General features: G+C 41.4%; 1 protein-coding gene across 2 annotated transcripts in view; it reads right to left on the bottom strand.

The window, feature by feature from the left end:
- Window positions 1-26,164, bottom strand: part of HIPK3 (homeodomain interacting protein kinase 3) — a gene marked incomplete at both ends in the record, with an annotated part of 59,752 nt that overhangs the window by 14,014 nt on the left and 19,574 nt on the right. For both annotated transcript variants that reach the window (XM_079537207.1, XM_079537208.1), the window contains one exon: window positions 2,161-2,284. In XM_079537207.1, the coding sequence (XP_079393333.1) occupies window positions 2,161-2,284 (124 nt within the window). The remainder of the gene's footprint in view (window positions 1-2,160; window positions 2,285-26,164) is intronic.

The following is a 26,164-nucleotide window of genomic DNA, read 5'->3' as shown; positions in this document are numbered from 1 at the left end:
AGAGCTAGAAGCATCTGAGAGGAAGAAAACTGATGGGAAATGGAAAGTCCATAATTCTTTACATCATGGAGTAAAGACAAATCCAGTCAATCATAAGTATTTCTAGATGGTTTAGCTATTACCTAAGCACTTTTTATAGGCTTCGAATTGAGGAGAGACAAAACAATGCATTAGTTCAAAAATTTAACATTTAAGCACCTGGGCCATTGTTGGTGAGCACTAAGGCTCAGATGATGTGGCTACTTCCTACTAAGTGTAGCTGTTACTGAATATATTCATAAGCTCTGAGTTATTATCTTCATCTTCAAGGGCTGGCTTGTTGGTTGTCACACACAGGGACAGGGAAAATGCAACATAAAGTGCTTGCCTGTTCATTCACTAGGTGACATCGTATACCAGAAGGAAGGGAAATTCCTTGAAAGCCATCTCCTACAGCTGTGGTACTCCCTAAAACACTAACGCAGATTCTTCTGCAGCAAATTTTGCAGACATGGCTGAGCATGATGACAAGCCTGCCTAAAACAAGGCCACCACTGGCGGTGCAGAGGAGGGGGCAGCTCCTATTCCAGTGTGAGAACCAAGTTGATATATCAAGTTATCAACTGACAGCAAACTCAACTGATGTGGCTGTCTTTAAATTTTGTTTACCTGTTTTCCACATATAAGATCGCTGCAATGGGAGAAAGAAGATGGTTTTGTTGTTGTGTTGTGTTTGTTTTTAAACTAAGATTCCATGCTACTCTAAAAAGATTCTCCTAATGATGAGATTGTGCAGAGAGCAGTGCAAGTGTAAAGCCCTAAAGTCAGAGGCCCTCATCTATGGACTCAGCTAATGGATTTCTGCCATCACGATGAATCACAAAGTCAATTTGAGGACAGAATCAGGACCTGGGCAGAATTTTTCATCATTGAAATCCCAGCTTCATCCTACATGACAGGCAACGTGGTCCAAAGCCACACTGAACATCCAGGAGCAGCATTGACCTGTATGTGGCACCACGATCAGGACATCAAGCGGGCTTACGGCTTCCTCCTCCAAAGCTGCACTCCTACAGGCTGTTACTTACAGCAACAGTAAGTACAGGGGGCAGGAGTGGAGGTAATTCTGGAAATTATGTGTTGTGACCTTTCTTGCATGTCCGGATCTTCTGCTGCAGTTTCTTTTAAAAATAATAAATAAATAGGTTTGCCAAGCTCTTGTCAATCTCAAAATTGAGACGGTATTTCACATAATTTCAAGAACAGATGTCTTCACTTTTTTCTTGAAGAATGCAATAAATTGTATTGCTGATAGTTTTTTCCTCTTTCCTTCTCTATTTTAAGAGCAATACAGTTCATAACTGTCTTCTACATACCAGTCAACATCCATCCATGTTCCACTCACAGCTCAATTCCTACCCAGGAAACACTAAATTTTGTATAAACAAGGGAAACAATAAATTAAAATGTTACAAAATCAACACAAAATCAATATATTTCCTGACAGTGATTTTGACAAAAAAAACTTTTCTAAAAGTAACTCCAGTCTTTAAGCACAGAGAGCCAGAAGTCTGTGATATGAAGATGAGGATCAGAATAATCTAAACCGATGTGTTGGAGGGAACTGCTCCTCAACTGCACACTGAGTCAAAGATGCAGAAGTTAATAATAAGCCAATGATGTTACAACTGGGATTTTCAGGAGCCTTCTTTGCTTTCAAAGTTCAAAGGTGATAGAGAAATCAGAATTCTGTTTATATTACTGCCAACTTCCCAAGTTACATTAAAGATAAGACCTCTCTCTCTAAATATGAGCATCTGAACAAGATTTCCAGACTCAACTCCATTCTCAGCAATTAAAAGGAAGATTATAAAGCAACAATGGTGTCCTCAAACTCTGGTTCCCATCAAATAAATCAGCTTCAATGCCAACATTTATTTTACAAGATAGAGGGGAAAAAAAATTGAAGTTCCAGTCAGAAAAGCAGCATAGTATACAGTTCATTCTAGGAACAGGATTCACGTTTCTAGAATAATTAACACTAAATTAAAAGCATCAAACAGATTTGAAGAAATACTACTTAATAGGGCATGTTATCAGCATTTGAAATTCTGAGTTTAAGGATCTGAAATACTTAAATTGCATAAAGGGAGTATATGCTTGTGAAAGGTTTTCTACTACCTGGTCATATTCCAGTGCTCCTGGGTACAGTGGCCATCCAAGAAACAGCTCTGCAATCACACACCCTAATGACCACATGTCTATGGCTTCACAAAACGGCAATCCCAGTATGATCTCTGGTGCTCTGCAAATTAAATATGGTTATTGGATGTTTTCCTCAGGGAAAAAAAGGCATCTCAACAATCCAATGACAAAAACATCTGTTATTTGAAAACACAGGCTAATCACTTCATTAAAACCATAACATCACAACCTGCACTTCTCCTTGTCTACATAACCTGCTGCAAGAATTCAGTCGCTCTGAAATGTTATTTATCAGTTTGCTTCCCATGTACACAAAAAGAAGCGATATGCCTGAAAAGGAGAACACAATGGATTCCATGTTTTTGCCTTTCCTCCAGCACGTCCTGAGCGATTCATCTGCTCGAAGCTGTACACCTGTAACTACATTCCAAAGAAAATACAGCCGTTTGTGTCAAAGCAAAACACAACAAAATTTTATCTGAAAACACATTGCACGCTTCTTAACTGGAAAGTACACTCAAGTTACTTAAAATATCAATTTAATTACATAACTGTAAATCCCTTACGCTCTCTAATTAATACAAGGTGAGCCATTCTTAAACCGCTTCAATGACACCGCTGCACTAGCTAAACAGATCAGGTCTTACTTCTTCCACTTAAAACAAATGTGAACATTTAACAACAGCGCTGAAATGTATTTCTCTAGTCAACAACTAGAAAAATTGGTATTGACACAGCTGCCAAAGGGCTTTTAAATTTCTGTTCACGTTGAACAAAACTCAAGTATTCCACAGACATCAGTTTTAATTACATTTGCTCTTTTTAAGCCTTCCCCCCAGTTTGTTCAAGCTATAATGTGGTTTAGTTTTAAAATTACAATCTGTTGTTATCTTAGCATGTGACAGAGCAGCACGAAGACAATTAAAACCAACACAATAATTCACATTACTGGGCTGAACGGCAGCATTCAAGCGATCACGTTGCAGGATGCTGAGAAAAATCCTGACTGCTCATCTGCGTAAGAGCTTATAAATGCTACACTTCAGCACGCGCTGCTGTGCCATTTTAATACTCCACAAACAAAACCACCTCTTACCCTAATAAATTCCCATACATTTAATTTACCTATAACAAAACACCCTTCAGTTCATGGAAACGCACTGTCTCAGGAACAAATTCCTGTTTTCATGCCATACTGGGACAAATTCCTCCCTCATGCTATACTGGGACGGCAGCCAAGAGCTGAACGATCTTCTTGACTTCTGATACGCCTATGACCCAAAAGCAGCAAGGTTGGCCAGACACATACGTACATGTACCTATGAGCTCAGTCCCCAGGCCCACCTGTGCTACAGCTTAAGTCTCCAGAGAGAGACAGATGTTCATCATGGGAAAGGCTCCTGAAATTCTGCCCCATCTTTGTCCGGCAAAAATCCCAAGGCTTCCGCTATGGGAAAAATGTGAGACCTTCCAGTGGTAAGAAACGGACAGGGCAGGACATTTTGTGAAATGTTAACGCTTTCCATTTGTGCCGATGCTTCACTTCTCGCTCTGCTCGCAAACCGCTCTGGGTGCAGTTACATGAAGGACAAGTCTTGTCACCAGCAGGGAAACTAGAGAGGCTCAGTTTTCCACTGTATTCAAAGACTCGGTTACATTTAACTTCTAGAGCTTAAACATGTATTTTTGCAATGCAGGATCACGACACCGCACTAAGTATTAGCTAGTTTTGTTATCTGAGAAATAAATTTAATATATCCACATGCCAAAAGACTGGAAATAGCAGTAAGAAACGTCTGCATTCAACTGTTGGCCGGCTGCCCCGCTGCACCCTGTTGTTACAGATCCCTGTGAAAATATGCTTCCTTTTGTCGTATTGTGTTACAGCGCCGAATAGTTAATGAACATACACAGAGCCTATGGATACAGCAGCTTTAACAAATGCTTCTGCTAAAATAAGCTCTTCAGAAACCTCTTATATTTACCCAACAGTTAATATGCGGGCCGTACAAAAATAGCCACCGTCAGTCAGTCTGTCCCTCATCTCTTTTGAGGGATAGGATTGCAAATAAAAGAAGGATACGGGCAGATACAATGACAAAAAGCAGAAAGCTTTTACTGTATTTCCAAACGTAAGCATCCAAAAGTTCTTCGTGGGCAAGCAGCAGCTCTGCGATCCCTACATGAGTGCCACAGGCACGGAGAGGCCAGAGCCGTGCCCCTCACAGCCTCCCAGAAACATCTACTTCATACAGCCACAGCTCCTAGGTGAAAGTCCCGAAATGCCTCTTTCTCCCTTGGTGCAGCACAGCTCAATTCACCTCTCCTAAAGCAGGCTTTTCAAACGGTGGAAATACTCACATAGGTGGGAGATGCAAATGAGTATTTGCTTCGGCCTCGTTTGGATGGTAACACTTCTACTGATTGCACCACAGATCACAAATGTACATACTATCCCACGTATATCTTGCAAGCTTACAAGGAAAAAAAAAGCACACCATTTCTTTTATCAATTGGCTTAGTGATCAGAACTCCCCATAAAGTGAGTGAGGTACAGTGTTAGCCAGCTTGGAACAAAGCAACAAAATAAACAAATGTGAAGAAATGTGAAATAATAGAGGATTTTCAAAAAGGCAAACGCGAAACAAAAATTCAACTGAGCAAGAACTCCTCCAACCCTTACACTGGAGTTACAAAGAGAAAAGACCAGGAATCAATAATACCTCGAGACAAAAAGTGTAAGAAGTCTAAGCCATTTCCAATTATCATTATCCAAAAAACACCGGTCAGAACTCTGATGTCAAGCAACTAGTAAATGAAAAAGCTAAAAACCAGCAGATGAAGTACAAAGAACAGTATGAGCTACAATAAGACAGCTTCCTAGCACTGCTCGTGCATGTAAAATTCTGCTGAATGCAGAAATAATCCTCCAGACGTGTTCTCACCGAGGGCCTTGCAGCAAGCACACCTCCTCACACATCAAAGAAATCACAATCAAGATGTGGCAGATTTTACTTTTCCTTCTCTTTGGCGGCACAAGGGCTGTTGGTACCACTGCCTGCCACGTGGCACTGCTGTATTTATGGCACACAGAAATAGCCCTCCTCCCCTCACATCTCCCACTCCTTTCAACACATCGCGGTTCTTTCCAAGACCAAAACCTTTAGCCACCAACCTCCGCACTGGCAGCTGACGATAACAGGTCCTTATGAGGAAAGCAGAGTCACTTCCTCTCCCCAGCTGCTACTTAATATTCCAGAGATGCTGAACACTGGGAATTCTGGCAGCTTACCTCTTCATTACCAGTTTCACAGCAGCATTCTTTTGCAATATTGCATTTTAAGTTTGAAAACGTTAAGTACTCTGAGTAAAGAATTTAATACTGGTTCTCCATAAATTTTGGCTTCTACATATTTGTATAGCTGAAGGCAAACGCAGACAACATTTCTAACATAACAACATCAGACAAAACACATACTCTTCTCATATAAACCAAACATTACTACCCCTTCTTACCACTGTTTCATTTCACAATGCCTAATAATTCAACAGCTTTGGGTACAACTCAGTCATCAAAGGCTGAGTGAACTGGGTCAGTTCAGCCTTGAGAAGAGAAGACTTAGAGGGGACCTGATCCAGGTCTATAAATATCTAAGGTGTGGGAGGCAGAATGGCGAGGCCAGACTGTTTTCAGTGGTGAGTGGAGACAGGACAAGGGGAAACGGCTGGAAACTGCAGCATAGGAAGTTCCGTACAAACATGCGCAAGAACTTCTTTACAGTGAGGTGACGGAGCACTGGAACAGGCTGCCCAGGGAGGTGGTGGAGTCTCCTTCTCTGCAGATGTTCAAGACCTGCCTGGATGCCTACCTGTGCGACCTGCTGTAGGGAACCTGCTTTGGCAGGGGGGTTGGACTCGATGATCTCTGGAGGTCCCTTCCAACCCCTACAATTCTGTGATTCTGTGATCATTATAATACCAATGCAACAAAAGTCATCAAAAGGGCAGCACATTTATCTGTTTTTGTTTTTGTTTTTTTGGCTAATGAGACATTCAGAACCATCTTATTGATCAAGTGAAAGCGGGTGGAACTTACACAAGTTCAACAGTGACTGAAGTCAAAATGGATTTCAAACCTGGCTTTCTGGAACTACAACTACTTGCAGAACGCAAGCCTATACATTATTAGAGTTCTAACTAGACAAGGGTTGTGAGCTCTGTCATCCTTATAAAGAAAGGACGTCTAGGAGAAGAGCAAAGAGTAATTAGATATAATAGTAGGCACTCAAATACTCTCACATCCAATTCCTCTGCAATACCAGCATATCATAAATGGAGGAGTACAAACGTTTCTGAGAGATCTGCAAGAGCGTAGCAAAGATTATGGGCTGGAGGGATCCTAATCAAATCATCAACACTCGGTTATTTAAAAATACACACACGAGTACAACTAATAATCTGGTGGAGGCAATGAGACTGAATCACATAATGACAAAGTTTGTGCAAGATGAAGGTTCTAACAGCTGGTTCTTCAGTGTTTTTGTGATGGACTTCAGAAGGCATTTCAAATATGTAATTACAGCAGCACAATAACAGGCAGTAGTGCATTCATGGTGTACAGTAAAATACTGAAAATTAATGTAAATCATTCATTCATTAATGAACTCAATAATAATGAACTCAATAGTTCACAAGTTATATCCAGACCACTTTACAGATTACTCAAGAAAAATATATTACATTGGGACCAAAAATAATCAGGCTATCGGTACTTGTTTTTAAATGAGAAAGACATGAAACTAGTGATATCCCCTCACCTTGAATAGTGTGTGTTCACTTTTGAATTTTGCGTTCAGTTTTGGTCACTCCCATCTGAAAAAGGATGCATCAAATAGAAAAGACGCAGAGAAGGATAATAGCAATTAAAGAACTGAAGAGACTCAGGTAAAAGAAGAAATCCTGGTTAGAACTAAAAAATGTCAGTGAAGAAATCAAGTCACTCAAATTACATAAAATAACGGAAGAGAAGCAGTCAAGTATTTTAGCACCCTGCCTCATGTCAAACAACCCAGGGATCCCCCACCTGCGAGTTATTAATTGAGATTAATAACTGATGCAAATATAAATATACTGTTGTGGGTTTGGGTTTTTTGGTTGTTTTGTGGGTTTTTTTTTTAAGACAGAATTAAATTAGCCTTCGAATCATGGGCCACTATTGAGGTGGAAAATGTATACGGTTTTAAGGAACAGACTGGCAGAAAATAAGATCCACAACTGCTCTAGCCCTTAAACAGTAAGGTTTGTACAACACAAGGTTCTTGTTGTACCAGCATACAATAAGACTAGGTAGAAGTAGAACCTTCTGCTATAGTAAAGTTTCTTGAACAAAACACCAGATTCAAGGATCTGATGACATACGTATTTCTTGTTTCCTGCATACTAAAATTACTACCATTGCACAAAGATAAGAGTTACTCAAGCTATCCCCTTAGACTGAAACAAACAAGTGTTCGCCCTTCTTCATGCCTCTTTAAAAGTCACATTACAGGTTAGAAGTTCACTAAATCGGTTTTAAAGCCAAACCAAACCAGTCTCATAGTTCAATTGTCTCTTGTTTTTAAGCCCATTGGATGTCAGAGTACAGACTAGTAGTGTTGTCTTAATGCACGCCTGGTCTTTGAAATACTAGCACAGTACACAACACCAGACAGATAGATAGACAGCCGAACAACTAGTTTTCCTCCTAGTCCTTTAGAAGCATCGTTGCTGTCAATTTGTAAAGCAAAACTTCATCTAAACATTTGCAGTGTGGCTTTCCGGTGCACTTTCAACTATGCATAGAGTAGACATTAGGCAGCACATAACCAGCAAGTTCTGATTATTTTAACTCTAAGTTAAGAGGATTTATACTGAGAACAAAAACATAAATGCTCAGAAACAGACTCTGGGCATCTGTGCCTTTTACACGGTAGGAAAGAATCAAAGATATTCCTTTACAATTCAGGGCCACATCACCACACGTCACAAAAGACAAGGAGGACAAATAGGCGCAAGAAGAGATGCGAAGTCACCCCTCATTCACAACTCCATTCCTCCTTTGAAGGAGTGCTGGGGAACAGCAGGCTCTGGCATGGCAAGAGATAGCGAAGACAGGAGGAAATGAGTCACTCTATCTCATGCAAACTTCTAGGGATGCATTATTGCTATGGCGTAGTACACAGCGTTGCACAAAAGGAATTTTAATTTCCTGACAGAACAGACTTCATCTTAGCACCAAACTTTTCCATAAAACAACATAATGTTAAATTGCTAGAGAGTCCTTCTCGGCACCACAGCTTTCCACCACTGCATTGGTTACATATACGGATAGGAACATAACATTTGATTAATATGCAACTTTGAACCTTGACTCTGAGAAGGAAGGTTTTTAAATCCTTTCTCTACGTAACTATTGAGAAAAAAAGAAACAATCACTGCAAAAGAGAGCTGATTTAAACAGAGGGCTCAAAATCAAGAAGGGAGAACAAGAGAGAACAGGAAATCAAAACAGAAACTAACAAATACATCTTAGGCAATTCAAACAGAACAATGCTATCCCACTATTCTTTCCCAGCATTGAAGAATTCTGATCTGAAAGTCTCATAGCAAATTTTAACTTGTTTGATGCACCTTCTGCTACCAGCTAACAGAACCGCTACAGATAACATTTAGTTATTCTTTTTAGAATTTTCCAGTTGAGAATAACAAAATAAGAGGCAATTTCAACCGATTATTTCCCACTTATTCACCATTTCTAGTGGAAAGTGATTTTATTAAAACCAGAAGACAGCTATGCTTCAGCCTTTCTCACAATTTTTCCTCAGATGCAGCTTACTAAGTGACTTATTTATGGACTTGACACACTGAACAGCTTTCAAATTAAATGAAAATTAAGCAAAGTAGATACTGATGTAGCTATACAGTGCAGAAAATTCCATGAACAGAGAAATCCTTCAGGTGTTTTACTGGTGAATGATGCCTGCAATTCAATACCTTTTATCCTCATTTTGGATAGCACAGTGTCAATATGCAAAATACCAACTGGGGTTACTTACTTCACAGTGTGCTATTGTAAGAGTGGAGGCTGGCAAAGGAAGGTGACACCTGGACATTACCTCTGCCTTTGCCAGCAGCAGGCACCTACACACAGCACTCAGCTCTTATGGACCACTTGAACATGCTGCCTGCAGTGCATGATTGAAAAGATACAAAAACCAATGCTTCCCCTTTCAAGAGAGAGGTTCCCTCATCTCCAGCCTTCCTATGGAATACGTTGTTACATACGCAGACCCTCAAATTGTGCCCAAGCAGTGGAGCAGCAAGGATGCAGAGTCACCTCCACCTGGGCAGAGCTTGACTATGTGCACGTGCACACAGCAAGAGCAGCAAGCATGAGCATTGCTCTACAGCACTAAAAAAGCGTGGAAGAAAAATTACAACAGTGCGGTCCGGCAGAATTGAAGGCTTCATAAATCAGAGTGCACTAAGGAAAAGCAAGATCTTAACTCCCCTCCCTTTGTCTTGTTGTTATTGATTTTGTGGGAGTACAAAGTGCTATTGCCGTAAGAGTCTGCATGGACTTGCAGTGTCCAAATATAAGCTGCAGATATCGAGGGCCATTTATTTCTTTTCTTCTCCTCTCTATTTTAAAATAGGATTACCAGTTTGGCATAGCTCAGGTATAAAGGCCAACAACACAAGGACATACAGCTGTTGTGTCAAGAACCACGTGTGCCTTAACGTTATATTAAGTAGCTAGAAAACAAAACAACACAAGACCAACTTCTGCAAAAGCACTTGCTGCTCTGATATGGGATCTGAATACACGTGCACACGTCAGGCCTGCAGCCCAGCCAAGAGGGCCACAAGCCATTCAGGGAAGCTACTGTCCTGTGGGTATATTGCACTGGGACTAAACAAGCCACACAGCTATCTGAAAAGGTACAAAAATCTTCTAGCGTCCTCCTCTGTTGTGAACAGATTCTCACTGGTGATGTGCACCCATCGGAACGATGCCTAGTGATAATCTGATGGAGCTTTGCAACTGATTGACAACATTTGGCTTAATTTTTATTGTTTGAACTATAGAAAGCCCACCAAAAACTGATTTCATGTCATTTATCTGCCTTGTATTTGAGGTCACTCTGTATTCATACAAACTACCATGTTCATCTTATTTACTTTCCTAACAACATTCTACACGGTACTGGAATATGAATTTCACTATCCACCATCCTGCCTCGTAAACTGGAGGTTGTTGCCCATGATGCAATCTGTCAGGAGAAAAGGAAGTTGTAATTTCAGAAAAAATGTCAGTTTTTTTCAATTACACACATTTTATGCAGGAATATCGGACTAAAGAAATTGCCAAATCAAGAACCAGCACCAAAATTGTGATCCCAGGAAACAGACACAGTTGTAAATGCTCAGTTTAAAAAGAAAAGCAAGAAAACAACTTGTGGAAGAAGTTGGCATTTAAAAAGGATTGTATCAGATTAACATCTGATCACTTAATATTGCAGTGTACAAAGTATAGACCATCAAAAAAAAAAAAGTGTCCAGCAACAAGAACTGATGCCTCAGTTCAACAGATCCATGTCCTGTTTCCCAGATAAACAGAACACCAAAATCCATTTCACTTTGGATATTCCCCTATATAAAGTATTACCTAGTCACTTAATACTCAGGTCAGCTGCTAAGCGGAAAAAAAAAGAAAAAAAATGAACAGAAGCATCAGTTCAGTTATGGCAAAAAAAAATCCACAGAGCAGCAACTGGGGCAGGTGGGTAAACACACATGAAATTAAATCTGCTTTCTCAAGGTTACCCTGGTAGAGGCTTTTTGGTGAACAAAAATATTCTGAAACACTTTCAGGGTCCCAAGTCTACTGCTAACACATATATATACACCTAGCACAACTTTTTATTCTGATGTGTTGACCCATATAAAAAATGCACAAAAATGCTCTCAACATACAGTATACAGTGATGTTCAGCAACCTCTGTTTTCACTTGTGTAATCCTGTACTAATTTATGATGTTCTGGCAAGCGAACAGACTGGATGACCTGGTAAGTTTTTCCCCTTCTAGTTTCTATGATTAGATCTCTGGTATAAAACACAACACCTTCAGAACAGGCAACATTCTCACCGGTGTTTTAAGTGATTCTACAGGCATAATCACATGGAAATACTACAGAGCTTAAGCTTTTGGGGCACCAGGATAAGAAACTCACAGCATTTTAACAAAACTGGAAACCTGAAAGGATAATCTTTCCTCCCCACGCAACCAAACCTACAGACCACCAGCAAGGAAAAATTATACAAGTCTATTTTTGTAGGCTAGACTGTAAGGCTTCAGCCTTCCAGCGCACCGCATCACCTGCTTGCCAGCGTACCACAGCCTGCTGAAAGAACCCATATTCAAGTCCTCCATGTATTCTACCCCAGCCTTGAACCCAACCAGCGCTTGGTTGCTTGGTTTTTTTCCCCCATTTTTTGCTCTCTTTAGATACTTTGCTCTGTTTTTCCTCCCTCTTTTTTCCTTCCCTGGTATCACATTCTAATTTATTTGTCCTTTCCTGTTGAAAGGAGAGCCACTCTATTCTTAGAAGAGTTTCAGATCCTAAAATAAACTGCTTAACTATGTATCCATTACATCCAGATTGATGTCATATCAGAACCTGACAGCATGCTGCAACAGGAATGCGACTGCACAGAGCCCAGCATTTCTGCAGGCTCTGCATTGCAAATTATTTTAAAGCAGCATTACATACAAAAACTCAAGGCACTCAAATGCACAAAAGGCACAAAAGTTTTCTTAGCCATTTCTTCTTCTCACTACACTAGTGTTCAATTTTCTTAGCTTACAGCTTTGATTTCTCTTTTAAAGAGCTTCCTGCGTGACCCCTAGCACCAAGAGCAGGCCCTCTACAGCCACACCAAAGAGGAATGCAGGCTAAACTAGAATCCACCAGCCATTATTTTCGATCAAGTAGAAAGTTATATTTTGTTCTCCTAGCAAACGAAGGTTAAAAGCAAACAGCACAGTTTAAAGAGGAAAAATAGATAATAATGGCACCTTGATAATAAATGGATAAAAATGGAGCCTTTCATTGAAGCAAATGCAGTCCAGGACGCCAATAATTAGGAGCAGCTTGTTACTTACAGCTAAAACCCTCATTCTGTTCCTGCTACAGACAGCCATTCACCCAATAAAAAGGCACAGCTTTTGATGCTATCAGCAAAAGCAGCAAGGATGGGATCCTCAGCAAACTGACTGCTCGTGGCCTGTTGGCTCCCCAAGAAAAAGGAAACGCACACTATCTTTCCTGCCTATTCTCCATGCTTTGAGAAAATACGACAGAGAATTTCACAAGGCTCTGCAGGAAACTCTGCTGCCCAAGTGTGAGAAGCAATAAACATTTCCTGAACTTGGGAAAAAAAAAATAGTGGGACTTATTTCAAGAACATGACTGTCCTTTCATTAAACTATTAAAAATGCATTAATATAATACAAATAAGGATTATGAAGCGCTCCCAAATATGTACCAAACCAAGAACAGACATAAATACCACATAATAGCTGTAATCCATTTAAATACCATACTATTTCAAGAGTACGCGCTGGCTTCAACTATCAAATGACCAGCTCCAAAATACAAAAGCAAAACATACCATAGAAAAAATTTACTGGAAATACCAACTGCTAACACAATCTGCAAAAATAAAGCCACTGGGAATTCTCCCTGTTTCATATGTAATATCAACCTTCGCTAAACCCCAATAATCACTGCCCTAAGGGCTAAGGTATTATGGGAATCTACACAGTAGGAATATTTATTCCATTGAAAAGATGAAAGCTGAAGTTAGCTAAACTCCTCTGAAAAGGTATTTGTGATTTCCCTGGAGATGAGAGGGATTAACCTGGTTTGTTTGTAGCATTCAGGAACTTTCCAAGGAAAAGCATCCAAGCATTTCTTTTTAGCATCCAAGCATTTTCTTTTAGTCCCAGAAACTATTTTCAGATTACACTGTCACACGACAAATTCATACAGCAAAGGCTTAAAGGCCAGCCCTGCAGCCCAACTAAAACAGCAGGAGTCATTTCTGCAGACTGCCAAAGAAAGCCTGGTCCAGCTGGGCTCTCCAGACCACATCATGCCTTCCACCTCCAGCCCAGCAAATGGTCCCAACAACCTCTCCTGGACACAGAAAAAAGCTGCACAGCACTTTGGTACCATACACGTATTCCTGCAGCACTGGCACCATCATCTTCTTTGGTAGCAGCCCCAGGATGCATCCCTAACAAAGGTGTGAGCACAACTATTCTGGCTTGCACCCCTGCTTTTTAGTGAGGCTTCCGACACCGCTGGCCTTGTTGTGCCTCCAGTAAGAGGGCCCATGTTTCCTCTAGTGTCCAGTTTATAACATTTCTTTAGTTGTATTTGTTCACCGGTATTGGCCAAAGGTTGTAGGTGAAATCAGACAGGACCGCTGCCATCATCTCAATGGGGTTCCTATATAACATGAAATTTCCCCCAAATAGCTTGTGTGTCAATGTTTATCTAATGAAATCTACATTTCAAAACTGACAGCAGTAAAGAGAGGAATTTTTACTGACTAGATTTAAGAGATTACAGTCTAGCATGAACAAGCAGTGGAGCAATATACTCAAGGAAAACCCTAACAGTAATTCCTGTACATTTGCTTAGGATTATCCAGAAAGAACTGCTGTCAAACAACTTTGAAGAGGCTCTATGAACAACATGTATGTTCATAACCTAAGATTATCTCTAAGCATACAACCATGAAGAAGTTGCAATACTTAGGAGCCCTACGCAGAAACAACTTCTTGAGAACAGTTAGAAAAAAGGACAAAATCAAGAGACCAGAGACTTAGAGACCAATAACATAACTTTATGAGGAAAAGAGTCCATGAGAGAATAATGATAAATATGAGTACTTTCATTAGTCATTTGAGAACAAGACTAGATGAGTGACTTACCCTTTTCAATATTATTTTCTGTCTCTGAAGCTGTAAATACCCTTAGGGAAATCAGCCTGCAGTATGATCTAGGATTGTAGATTTTTGGAAAATAACTAAAAATAACCGACTGGGAAAGACACAAAACCCAGCAGACCTCCAAGACAAGCTGTTTTTCTTTCTTTCTTTCTTTTTTTTTTTTTTTTTGAAAGAATGCTAATTTGAAGATAAAAGTCACTGTAGTCTACAGAACGTGCGCGGGATTTGCCAAGTCTTGATATGATATGGAGAGTACGTAAAGACAAAAAGCTACCTTGGTGAAGTAACAGGGAAAGAGGTCTTCACCTACTTAAAAACCTCATCTAACTGTTTGGGTGGGTTTTTTGTTTGTTTTGTTTGTTTGCTTTTTCGTTTTTGTCTTTCAGGGAAAAAAGACAAAGAAAAAATAAAAAGACAAGATAGTCCTATTCCAAAACAGAGATCATGACAATCTGCCTACCTTTTGACGTTGTCCAAGGATGGCCAATGTAATGCTGCAGCATTCACTTTAATGTTTGCTATGTGTTACGTATCTATAAAGTATTATGACTACAAAGGTGGTTATAACTCCATAGAATGAAAAGTAGTCACACATATAATTGTAACAGAAGATTACATTTATGGACTGACTTGTTTTAAACCTGATACAGACAAATTTATATGAGTTATATAGGTGTGAAAGTTTCTTGAAGGTAACAAAACAGTCTCTAAATCATCTTCATTATTATAAACACAATAAAATAAAACAGACTCGCTACCAACTGTGTATCCCTTAAGCTCATGTGCATTCCACATGAAGTGTCCTAGAAGATTTCATCAGATTTTTATCAACCAACATGAAGTGTTTAACTTGCTTAATTAGTTTCACGGGAGGGGAGCAGCACAAAACAAAACCCCACATTCAGCCCTAAACGAGTGGAAGCAATCTGTAGCAATATCTTTTAATCAAGTACAGCACAGTAATCTTAACAGTGCATCGTGTTACCAGCTCTACCAAGTCAAAAAGAGCTACCACAAACAGGCTTCGTTCTACAGAATAAGCACATACCTCACTGTGTTGTGTATTTCTTATCCCTCACTGGTGCCAGAATACCCACTGAAATGAGAGACAAGTGAAATCATGGAGTTTCTTTGTTTCACTCTTCAGCGTGGATAAAAAATGTTTAAACAAAATCTACAAATTCAGAGATTGAAGTTAAAACAGATGTCAACGGAATTAAGCAATCATGCATTAAACAAGGCATCTTCTTGATTCTAGCTGAATTAAACTGTTGCTTAACTGTGAAATTACTAAACTTGTCTTCACTGGGGAAAGAGAATGAACTGAACTGCATCCTGGAGAATGTAATGGAGAAAACTCATCTCTGGAGACGCCCTCTTAATAGGCAGACCAAGTAGAGAGCACTAGCTTTATCATATTCATCAATATGTGTTACTGAAAGATAGCAACGATTTAAAAACTGCAGGAACACCAAGTGCAATTAGAATTGTCATATTGTTCACTGTTTTCTAACTAGTAAAAGGAACAGGCAAATTTTAGCACAGTTAATTCTCATATTTCAACATTTTCAGGTAAGAACACTCCAAAATAACACCAAAAATCACACCAAGTGTGCTACCACTTCAACATAGCTGTGCCATAAGCACGACAAAGCAATCACAAAAATACAGAGGCAACGTTTACAAGTTCCATGATTACTTTAAATGTAATTATTTAGCTAGAACACATGACTCGTATTTCCCTATGAAAGGCTCTCTACTTAACTGGATTAACACACTATTGATGGCTAAATTCTGCTGCCAGAGGCTACTGTCAAGTCATCATTTCCAGAACAAACCTATAAGCTAATTTCTTTATCCCATGTACGCTATTACAACAAGCTCATCGTGAACTTGTTCCCTTAAATGCTCTAAAAAATGCTGTAAAGAACATTCAAGAGCTGCATGACACAGGATTACCCGTTTCAACAAAATCAGAACATGCATCAGTCACCGGTTAGAAGGCTAAATATGTTGAACATCTGATTTTTCCACACTGGTGGGTTTTTTGGGGCTTCTTTTTTAAACATAAAAACAGTTCAATGCCGTAAAAGCTGACTGTTGACTCACGATAGGTACAGTTACTTTCTCCACCCACTTGTTAGCACACACGTGTACCTAAGAGATCTATTAATAGCTGGATAAGCAAACTATAAGGAGAGAACTGAAGCAACCACCTGTGGCACTGCCACACACTCAGTAATGCCACAGGGAAACAAGGCCTGTGCTGCCCACCCTTCCTTTCCCTTTTTGCAGGGCAGGAACAGGAAGAGAGAGCAACTCGGAGGAGCTCCCGATGCCCTGTTTCCACACAGGGACAAGGACAATTTCAAGACAAACCTGCTTTTTTTTGTTCACTCACTTCCATTTGCAGCATCCAACTAAAAGCAAACTTACAGCGAACCGCAGCTAGTCCCCCTCACACACACAGAAGAAGAACTGATTTTAACATTGTATTTACTAACTGGAACAAAACCAGCAGTTGCAAACAGAAGAATTCTGCAGTCTACTTCCTTCCCCCTCCCCCAGCAGTCCTGTTTGTTTCCTGGGATTAATAAAGCGGAGCGGGAGACAGAGCAGAGCCGTTCCTAATGAAGGCGCCCAGAATGCCCTTTAAAGGGCCAGGGGGGAACCACCACCAAGGTTAAAGTACGCCAGGAGCAGAATCCAAAGAAAACATTTTTGCAAGGGCCAGGACATGCTGACGTGCCAGCTGCAGCCAGCAAGGGGCAGCCCCCAGCTCGGGCAGCATCGGTCACTCACGCAACAACACTGTTGTGACACAGATCAGGACCTCTCTACACGCTGAGTATAAAACCTATTTCAGAAGACACAACCAGACTGTGGGACTCTGCTGCCAGCTTTGGTCATGCTAGAAGTTTGTGTCTTTCAAAACAGTAGCAAAAGAAACAACAAAAGGAAGCTCATGAGCTGCAGACGGAGCAGCTGGGAGAGCATTTGAGGAGCTATCGACGCAAATGTACCTTCTTAGCCTTCACTACTGCACCTCTCCTTGTGTTTTCACTGTAAGACACTAAATGAACTGCATACTAAATGGATCTTTGATCATTCAGAGCCAGTGTTACATCTTTCAGCTGATTGTTACAGGCTGATGCACGTATTCCAAGGCCCTTTGCCTCCTCCCACCTGTTACTGAAGGGTTATACAGGAGAAATAATGAGATGCCGCAGAGGCAGATTCCCCCCTCCTTTGCAAAGGAAAGGATATCCTGCTGCCATCTAAGTCCAATTGTAAGACATTGCTGTCTGACAGAAATGCGTGCCTAACGCTTTGTTTTGTAAGAGGTATTAAAAATACCCCTACATACGCACTTGTAAAACATGCATGTTTCTCAAATCATTTCAGTGCATTTAGAACTTTTTCTCAAGCCATATGCAAGCTCAAAGAAGAAGGTTAACATTCACAAAGTGGCCACACTTAACCAGACTAGGATTAATACCCAGGAAAAGGCTAAGAATTCCTTTCAGCTACCAGTTATTTAGTGACAAACAGCAGTCTATTCCATGTGACAACAAAAGCTGCAAATAGAATAAACAAAGGCCAACAGATGTAGAAAGAAAGAAAAAAAAAGAAAAACTCAAAGGCAATGCTCTTAATTACACATAGTCCATTTTGAACTCTTGTTGCATTTCCAGCTCTCTGGCGCTGTACAAACAGCCATGCCACTAAGCCTCAAGCCTGCAAGCTGCGTGGGAAGGCCCCAGTTATGTAAGGTGTTATTACAGCAGCAAAGCTGGCCGCTTACCAGCTTGCAGGTACTTAAATACTCCAAATAATCACACAGATTAGTGAGCAACTGACAGAGAACAGCGTTACCTACCTGTAACGTAACCAAGAGTTCCTCTAACACTTGCACATGTAATCCCTTGTACGTATATGTGCCTTAAGGGCTTCAAGTCGAAGATGTTGGGTCTAGCACATTCACTACAGGTCAGGAGGCAGAAGAGGACTCACCACTATTCTCTGTACTCCCACACAGTTCCAACTTGAGGAGGAAAAAAAACAAACACACACCACTTGTTTTACAAGCAAAGTATTCTTCCTTCAGAGAAGAGGAGGAGCTCAAACTCCTAGGAATACCAGCAGCACTCATATCCCAAATGAAGCATCTGCTCTAGGTGCTTTGGTTAAAGTGCAGTGCCCAGTGGAAATATGCAAAGAATCCCATCCAGCAGGCCTTTGGGTGGCAGGCATGGGAGTGCATTTTGGAACAAATCTGAGCTGGTTTTCATTTTCCAAATACTTTCTCATAGGCTCAGTCTCACAGAAGTTTGCCGCAAGAATTAAATACAGCTCTGAGAAGATCTTGAGAGCAACAGAATAAATTATTGAAAGCAAACGGACCTGTGAATCAGAAGTAACTTGAATAACCCTCAATTTGCCCTCACTGGGCAAGGGAGCAATGAAAGCGCTAGAGAATTTCTAGTCACATTTCTTCTTCATCAACAGAGCCTTTAACACAAACATAACATCTCTTAATAAACTAAGGGTTATAATTTACTTGGTCCAGCTCCAAGGTCAAGACTTGGTTAAAGTGTCAGAATACCGAGGACGCCTCTAACGTCCTCTCCAGTCCAGTCTTTACAGGGCTGTACGGCCCTTCACTGGAAGAGTAACCCTTTCTTGTACAGACCTCCTCCTCATTTTCTGCATGCCCAGGTTGAAAAGATGCACATTTCCCCCTCGTAACCTTCCCTTTCCTCTATTACCCTTCTGTTACCTAGGACTGCACAGTCCCACAAACACAGGTACAAGCAGCTTTCCTCCCTCACTTCCCTGTCCTGCCAGCTTAGTGTTCTTGGAGTGGAGCTGCCAACCACGAGAAGCAAGCACTGAGCAGCAAGCTGGAGAGAGCACTAAGAATATGTGCTGTTACACACCAATTATTGCCATTTTAGAGGCTGGGAAGCTTTTCACACATTTCTCTACAGGCCTTTCTGCTACAGAAGAGAATCTGCTATTACTCCACAATAATGTTAACAAGCACACTGACAAACGCGTGGCTTGATTAGTCCTTGTTTTTGTTGGTTTTCCTATTTGTACCACTTCTCTTCCCGGACAAGAACGAGCAATTTCACATCCCTATTTTGCCTTCTTTGAGATTCTAAGAAAGCAACAAGAATGTGATTTAGCTCCCCAGAGCTATGTATATGGTGATGACCAGGTGGCTACCACAGAACAACAAGAACAGCCACCATCCTCTTCCTTGTCGCTGTGCAGGCAGGTACTTAGGGCTGGGTGTTCTACTGCTGATAACCAAATCAGCAAACAGGCATTTTGCTGGCGTTAGCCTCATACCAGCCAGCAGCACCCAGCTGGCATCTCAGCAAAGGCAGATCCGGGCACAAAATAATGAAAACATTGAAGTTTCAGAAAAGCTTCAAAACAGGAAGCTGTGCAGGGGCACGACATGCACCCAACCCACCGCTGAAATATCAGAGTATGTCTCAGGGCTTTTCATTTGGTTTTACACCAGGCACCTCTGTATTAGAAGAGAGCTAAAGAGTCATTTGATAGCGTTTGTACACAAGCTAAGAATGGTGCTGTAGGTAAAAACACAACGTAAGAAGCGTTCCCCATTTGTAAATACTTCATAAATCATATCCAGCAAACCTGAGAACAGCCAGAAATGAAGTGCTAATTAGGTTTAGGCAATGCTGAATGCATTATTTCATGAGCACCACCACGTGGCTACAGACTTGCTTTCCTCACCTACTGCAGGTCCCGCTGCATTCCCTACCAGCGCTGCGGAAGTGGATTAAGGGAGCACAACAGAGTCCTCCAGGCACTAATAACTCATTGATTCCTGCTTATCCTTTTATTTAACACATTACGGTGTTACAGTTTTCCCCCCTGTTAAATATCTGAGAGTTTCCTGCTATTTTGGTGTGTTTTAAGCCCACACAAATGAAAACCAGCTAGTTCCAAGATTAAACATTATGCTCAATAGGGAAATTACATAGGGCAAGACATAAGTGGCATTGATTAAAAAAAAAAACACCTATACTGCCTGTCAACTCTGTGTGAGAAAAGACTCGTGTCATTCAACTAGCAGTAAGACCATAACAGAAACAGCAATTATGAGTTAAACACCTGACTTTCACTAGCACCTCTGCATATGGAAGTTAATCATAATCCTGATGAACTTCACCTACAAGGCTTTCCCAGCAATTTTTCCCATATAGCAAAGCTTTTGAACGCTTTTCCAGTGGAAGTTGTTGAAATAATTCAAGACTAGATGAAAACCAAAGCAAAGGAAGAAGTCATACTGCACAATCTACAAATTTCTTTCCTCCTGTTTCACTTTTTAAGCCTCACATTACCAAAAAATGCTGAGATCCATGACCCCACATCTAGCTACCATTCCAGAGAGGTCGAGAGTCCAAAACTGGTTCCGTCTCCAGACATCACTGTGCCCAGTGTGATCCACCCCACGGTGGGAACACCATTAAGTACTGCTATCAGTTTGCAACCTACAGCATACTCTAACAGCTCAAAGCAGGTTTGGAACTTTTAAATTGATAACGCTATAGTAATACTCAGTTTTAAAACTTTTCATATAGCATTACCTATACATAAAAGCACGTTGTAAGCTCTGTAGTGCACATCATTTTTCAAAGTTATTAAGTGCACACATCCAGAACTTATCTGCATGGGGAAAAAGGCAAGATTTGCAGTAGTCCTTAGGCCACAAAACAAAGTTCCACAAAGCTCTGGTTTTAGCACTGAGAAAGCTGCCTTCTGTGCAAGTATCCAACTTGATTAGATAAATCTCAATGGCACACAAACTGCCTTGTCTCACAGTTTTAGATAGTTTCAAATAAGCCAGGCTCAGAACACAATAGGCTATGAAGGAAAACAAAACGTGAGGAATCTTGAATTCCAAGGATCTTCTATCACCAGTTTCAGAGAGATGCAGAAACGAGTCCTTTTGCACAGCACTGCGTGTGCAAGAGAAAACATTCCCTGCCTCCCATCTCCGGTGGAACCTTGCTTCCCTGCTTGTGCTGATGAGCACGAGGACAGGAGGCCATAGCACAGACCCACTACAAGCCACACTGCACGTGTTCTGAAGGTAACAGCATCGTTACAGCACCCACCTGCTTAAAAAGCCTTATCTGGGAAATGCTTTGGGCTTACATCCCCCGCCCCCTCCATAAGAAAAAAAGGCTGTCACTTCTTAGAAGGTACTTTACTAACAAACCAAACAAAAATTTCTCTAGAACATCAGGTACCACCGTGTGATCAAATGCCCTCAAGCATACAGTAGAATATGCACAGTTCATGCGTTATTTTCCCCCCATGTAAATTTTACTTAATTACATCCCCAGTACTTGTTTTTACACCAGACACTTCTGCCACTTATCACTTGATGCTACAAGTCACAAAAGACTTCCTTTCCTTTTTTTCAATCAGGATACTACGTTACGTGCTGGTTCAGAGCAAAACCAGCCAAGCGTGAGAAGTTCCACATACACGCACACTATTTGCAGTTACCCAACCTGCCTGCTTTCTAACTTGGGCACTGGAGGGGATGACGAGGCCCCAGCTGTGGGTGTACCCCCATCCCCCTGGGCCACATCTGCACAGGAGCGGCTGCCCTAGCCACAGGTGCCACAGGGCAGCAAGCCTTCTGCTGGGTGTCGGGTGCTGATGCAGAAGGCACCCATAGCTCACCTTCAGAGCAAAAGTGAATTCCACCATGCCAGGTGGAAAAGATGCAGACTGAAGTGCAGGCTCCAGTTTCCTTCACGTTGATTGAGATCTGTAACCTCCTGCTCTTACAACAGAAAAACAGAGCCATATTTTCAAGACAGGCACAGTGGGAAGAGCTGGATGTAGTATTTACAAATACAGCTTGACAGCTACCACCACTGTTTTCTGCAATTAAGATATTTGATAGACACCCACACACACACACACACAAACACGAACTGAAACGATGAGCAAGTCTTTGTGACCTGTCAGTGCAGCGAGAAAAACGATCACATTGAGGTAAAACTGATGTGTAAGAAATAAAAGCTGCTTCTCGATCATGACAAATTTACCAGTTAACCCCAGCAAATGGAAATCAACAGAGCTCGTTCTCCTTCAACATTATACAGGCTTTCCCTTTTCTTCAAACTGCAGACATTTGAACTCCAGGAGAGCTGTCATCTGTGCTCTCATTTCAGCTGTTGCTCCTACCATCACGATTAATTGAAAACACGGGCTGGAATAGCTTGCATCTCAGCAGATACGTGGTACCTTCTAATGCTTCATGTGTCTGTTAATGTGACTCAGAAAAATATCTCGCTCAGAAATACGACAACCGTAAGGCCAGCCCTATTTCATTCTCTCCAATCCCCATGATACTCCTCTGGGTCCTTGGAGAGAATAAAAGCGGCTGTAAATTTGCAGGAGCCCCATCATTCTTTTGAAAAGAAAAACAAAACCCTACCCCCACAGAAACAAAACCCACAAAATATCCATAAAAACTATCCTTGTTTTCTACTTCTACTACAGAGAATAATAAGGTATGAGAGACTACAGTATGAAGACTAGAAAATAAAAGAAGTGAAACTACATTTGTTATCAAGTAGATAGATAAACAAGGTTTGGATGAGCCAAGATCGTCACTCCTGGAGGGCATTTTTAATGGCTGAGGTTGGGTCCCGGTAATCACACAACAGAAGTCCACAACAGGAAGTCAATTAAACAATTAATGAGCTCCGCACACGAAGTGCAAACACACACTTGCCAAATCAACAATTTGTTTTCGAGCACAAGGCACAGAAGCTTATCTTGACATTAAACACTGGCTGCTCAGATAAGGAAATAAACCAGCAATCACAGCCCCACAACTTTAAAGGGGGAGAAGGGTTCAGAGCACCTCAGTTCAGCCCCGCAGCAGATCTGTGCGTTATCGGGACTCTCCTCTCGTCTGCACTGCTGACGGTAACCATGCTGGCAAACCCAGCAGCTGACTTTGAACACACTGACCTTGAGCAGGCAGATGACCTTAGCAGCATGTACTTCTGGCTTATTTCATTGCTGCAGCGGAGCAGCCTCACCATCTATAGTAGTCGAGAGCCTCTGGCCACCACCCCTGACTATTTTAAGATATCCCAATACACTTCAGTGATGCACAGTTCAAAGTGATAGAATAACATCTGCTAGCATATTTAAGTGTGAGTTGTTTACAGAGGAATTTTTAGCTTGTTCTCGTATCTTGCTTCCCTGACAGAACACTCAAGTATATTAACAGAGCTTTACTTCCTATTTCCACTCTAAGAAAAAAAAAAGTGTTGTTTTTTTTTTTTTGAGCAAGAATTGTAGGCATCGTGAAAGGAGAAAAACAAGACGTCCCACTCCAGATCAAGCTTCTTTTGAAGCTTCAAGTATGTGACAGCAACGGTGGACTTGAAAGGAGTTGCTTCCTGAGCCGTTGATTCCTGCACGACTTCTCTCCTTGATCAAGAAAGCTTGTACCCATGTTTATTTGTAAACCAGATTTAAGGTGGTATTCTATACATAAATTCTGCTGATCTGATGTTAGAGATAATTAACAAATTACTCCGATGCAATGGATTCATGTGTTACTGCTGACTTGTGATAACCCATTATGCCTCCAACCCTAATCCACAAAAGGAAGAAAGCACTGCAGACAGGTACTGCTGATGGACACTCTTTGGAGTAACTGGAGTGACATGGAGTACACTTAATCACATTTAATCAAGTTACAAAGCCCAGCGGGAAAACAAGTCTGGCCAAGAGCACACAGCCACTAGGATTTTTATTATTATTATTATTATTATTTTAACTTCAACGGGTATGCAAGAGAAAACAACAATTGCACAAAATTGAAAAAACAACATAAATTGTTCATGTTTTTTTCTGAAGCTAAATGCACAGGTGAATACTGATAAGTGAAAAGCAGTCTGAGTGCAACAGTCTCAGAGCACGCACATAGCTCTGTCTGCAGTCATGGAAAGGAATTAAGCCACACAACTCAGCTGCTTTGCCCTTTCCCCAAATCCTTTAAAAGAGAAGAGAGAGCACAGGACCCAGTCACTGCTCCCAGCCACAGCACAACTACTGGCTGAGTAAAACCCACCCACAGCTCCAACATTTCTCGTAAGGGCTGAAGGAGAGGCAGCCTGGAGCCAGTGGCGGATGAACTTACAGTTCTCTTGACAAGTATGCCTGGGCCAAGGAGGAGGGGCTGGGGGTGGATTTATGGACCAGCAGCATCAGGACCGCAGAACGCAACAGATATCTCTTTTTCCATCCCGTCTGACTCTCCATGGGCGAGAAATGTAAAAGGAGGAGGGAGGGAGGGAGGGGGAAAGACTGCTCCCATCCAACAGGAATACATCCAGCCGTGATTTTTTCTGCCCTCTGAGCTGTGCTGCAACACTAGTGACTTTTGGCATTTTGTCTGGAACAGCTCTGTTGATTAGCAACTACCCTTAGTTGGAAAGCAGGAGGAAGGATATCGCTGACTGAGGAATGAGCAGACTCCACTTACTGCTTCTGCTCGTTTGCTTATCCTTGAGGGCACACTGAATACATTGGATCGTATTTTACCACTGTCACCACTGGAACAGAAAAACAGTTCCAAGCTGCAAGTTTTCCTTTAGAGTCGAATACCTTCCAGTCTGCAAGCAACACTTGAGTGCCCCATAAACCCACAGCTTCAGCTGACCCCTTTTTTTTTTTCTTATAGGGAGATCAGTTATGCTGCTTCCTGTTCATTTTCCCAATTAGTTTGAACAGTTTGAGCATGGATCTCTGGATGCCAGGGAAAGCATCTTCCATCAGGAAACCAATTCTTTGCTCTCCAAAAAATACTTCTTAATGACAAAACTTACAGCAGCACAAGCTGAATGGTGTGATGAAGCAGATGAGTTCTTGGAAGGCAGGAGATGAAAGATAGGAAACCTAACCACAAGTGCAGCTATACGAGCAATGAGAACGATGCCTGTTAAACTGCCTTCTGGAGCTGCACATGAGGAAGATGCAATCTAACTCACACGTCAGTTCTTACACCCACACAGACTATCCCAAGTTTGTGACGTCAGGACTTTGGGAATGCTAAGCTTTGTACGGTTTACTAAAGACTCACTTCCAAAACCTGGTTTTCTAGGAAGACAACCTCAAAAGAAGTCAACAGAAGCGTGATTTCCCTTGGAAAACAAAACAAAACCGGTAACAGCTCCTCCCAATCAATGATGAAGGTTTGCATCACAAAGTTCTGCCCACACAAACACTGACTTTGCTGCTACAAACTGTCCCCTAGCAACCCGTGCTTACAATGTAAATACAGAGATGCATTTTACAAACTTGGTGTTACAGCCACGTAAATAGTGGGAGGACATTAATATTGGAGAAGTATGAGGCTTTATCGTTACCAAACCCTGCTACATAAATGCTATTAGACAGAATCTTGCATCTTTTAAAAAAATTTTTTACCTGCTTTGAACAGCAGGCAAATGCTGCAGAACAAACCCGTGTCATTTGGGTACCAGCTGACGTGTAGAACAGAGCCCTTGACCACTGGAGCTGCACACAGCTACTTCAAAGGGGGAAGACTCTGCAGAAGCTCCAACAGAAGAGTGCCACACAAGAGGAGAGGTCTGCTGTGAAAGCAGATCCAACAGGTTCCCTCTGAGCACAGCACTGAGGCCACACACAAGCTCTTTTCACGACAATGGAAACTGCTAAATAAAAGTAAGTGGGCTCCCTGGGCAAGTCAGCAGAACTACCTGGATCATCTGGTAACAGCGATGCTGTGCAGATTACTGCTCCTTGGAATCCAACATTTTGAAGCCTCTCTTCTCACCCTCTTTTCCCAAAACACGTATAACCTTATGAGA

This window comes from Tetrao urogallus (genome assembly GCF_951394365.1).
Source record: "Tetrao urogallus genome assembly, chromosome: 6".
Taxonomy (NCBI): Eukaryota; Metazoa; Chordata; class Aves; order Galliformes; family Phasianidae; genus Tetrao; species Tetrao urogallus.
This window is presented reverse-complemented; position numbering and strand designations above follow the sequence as displayed.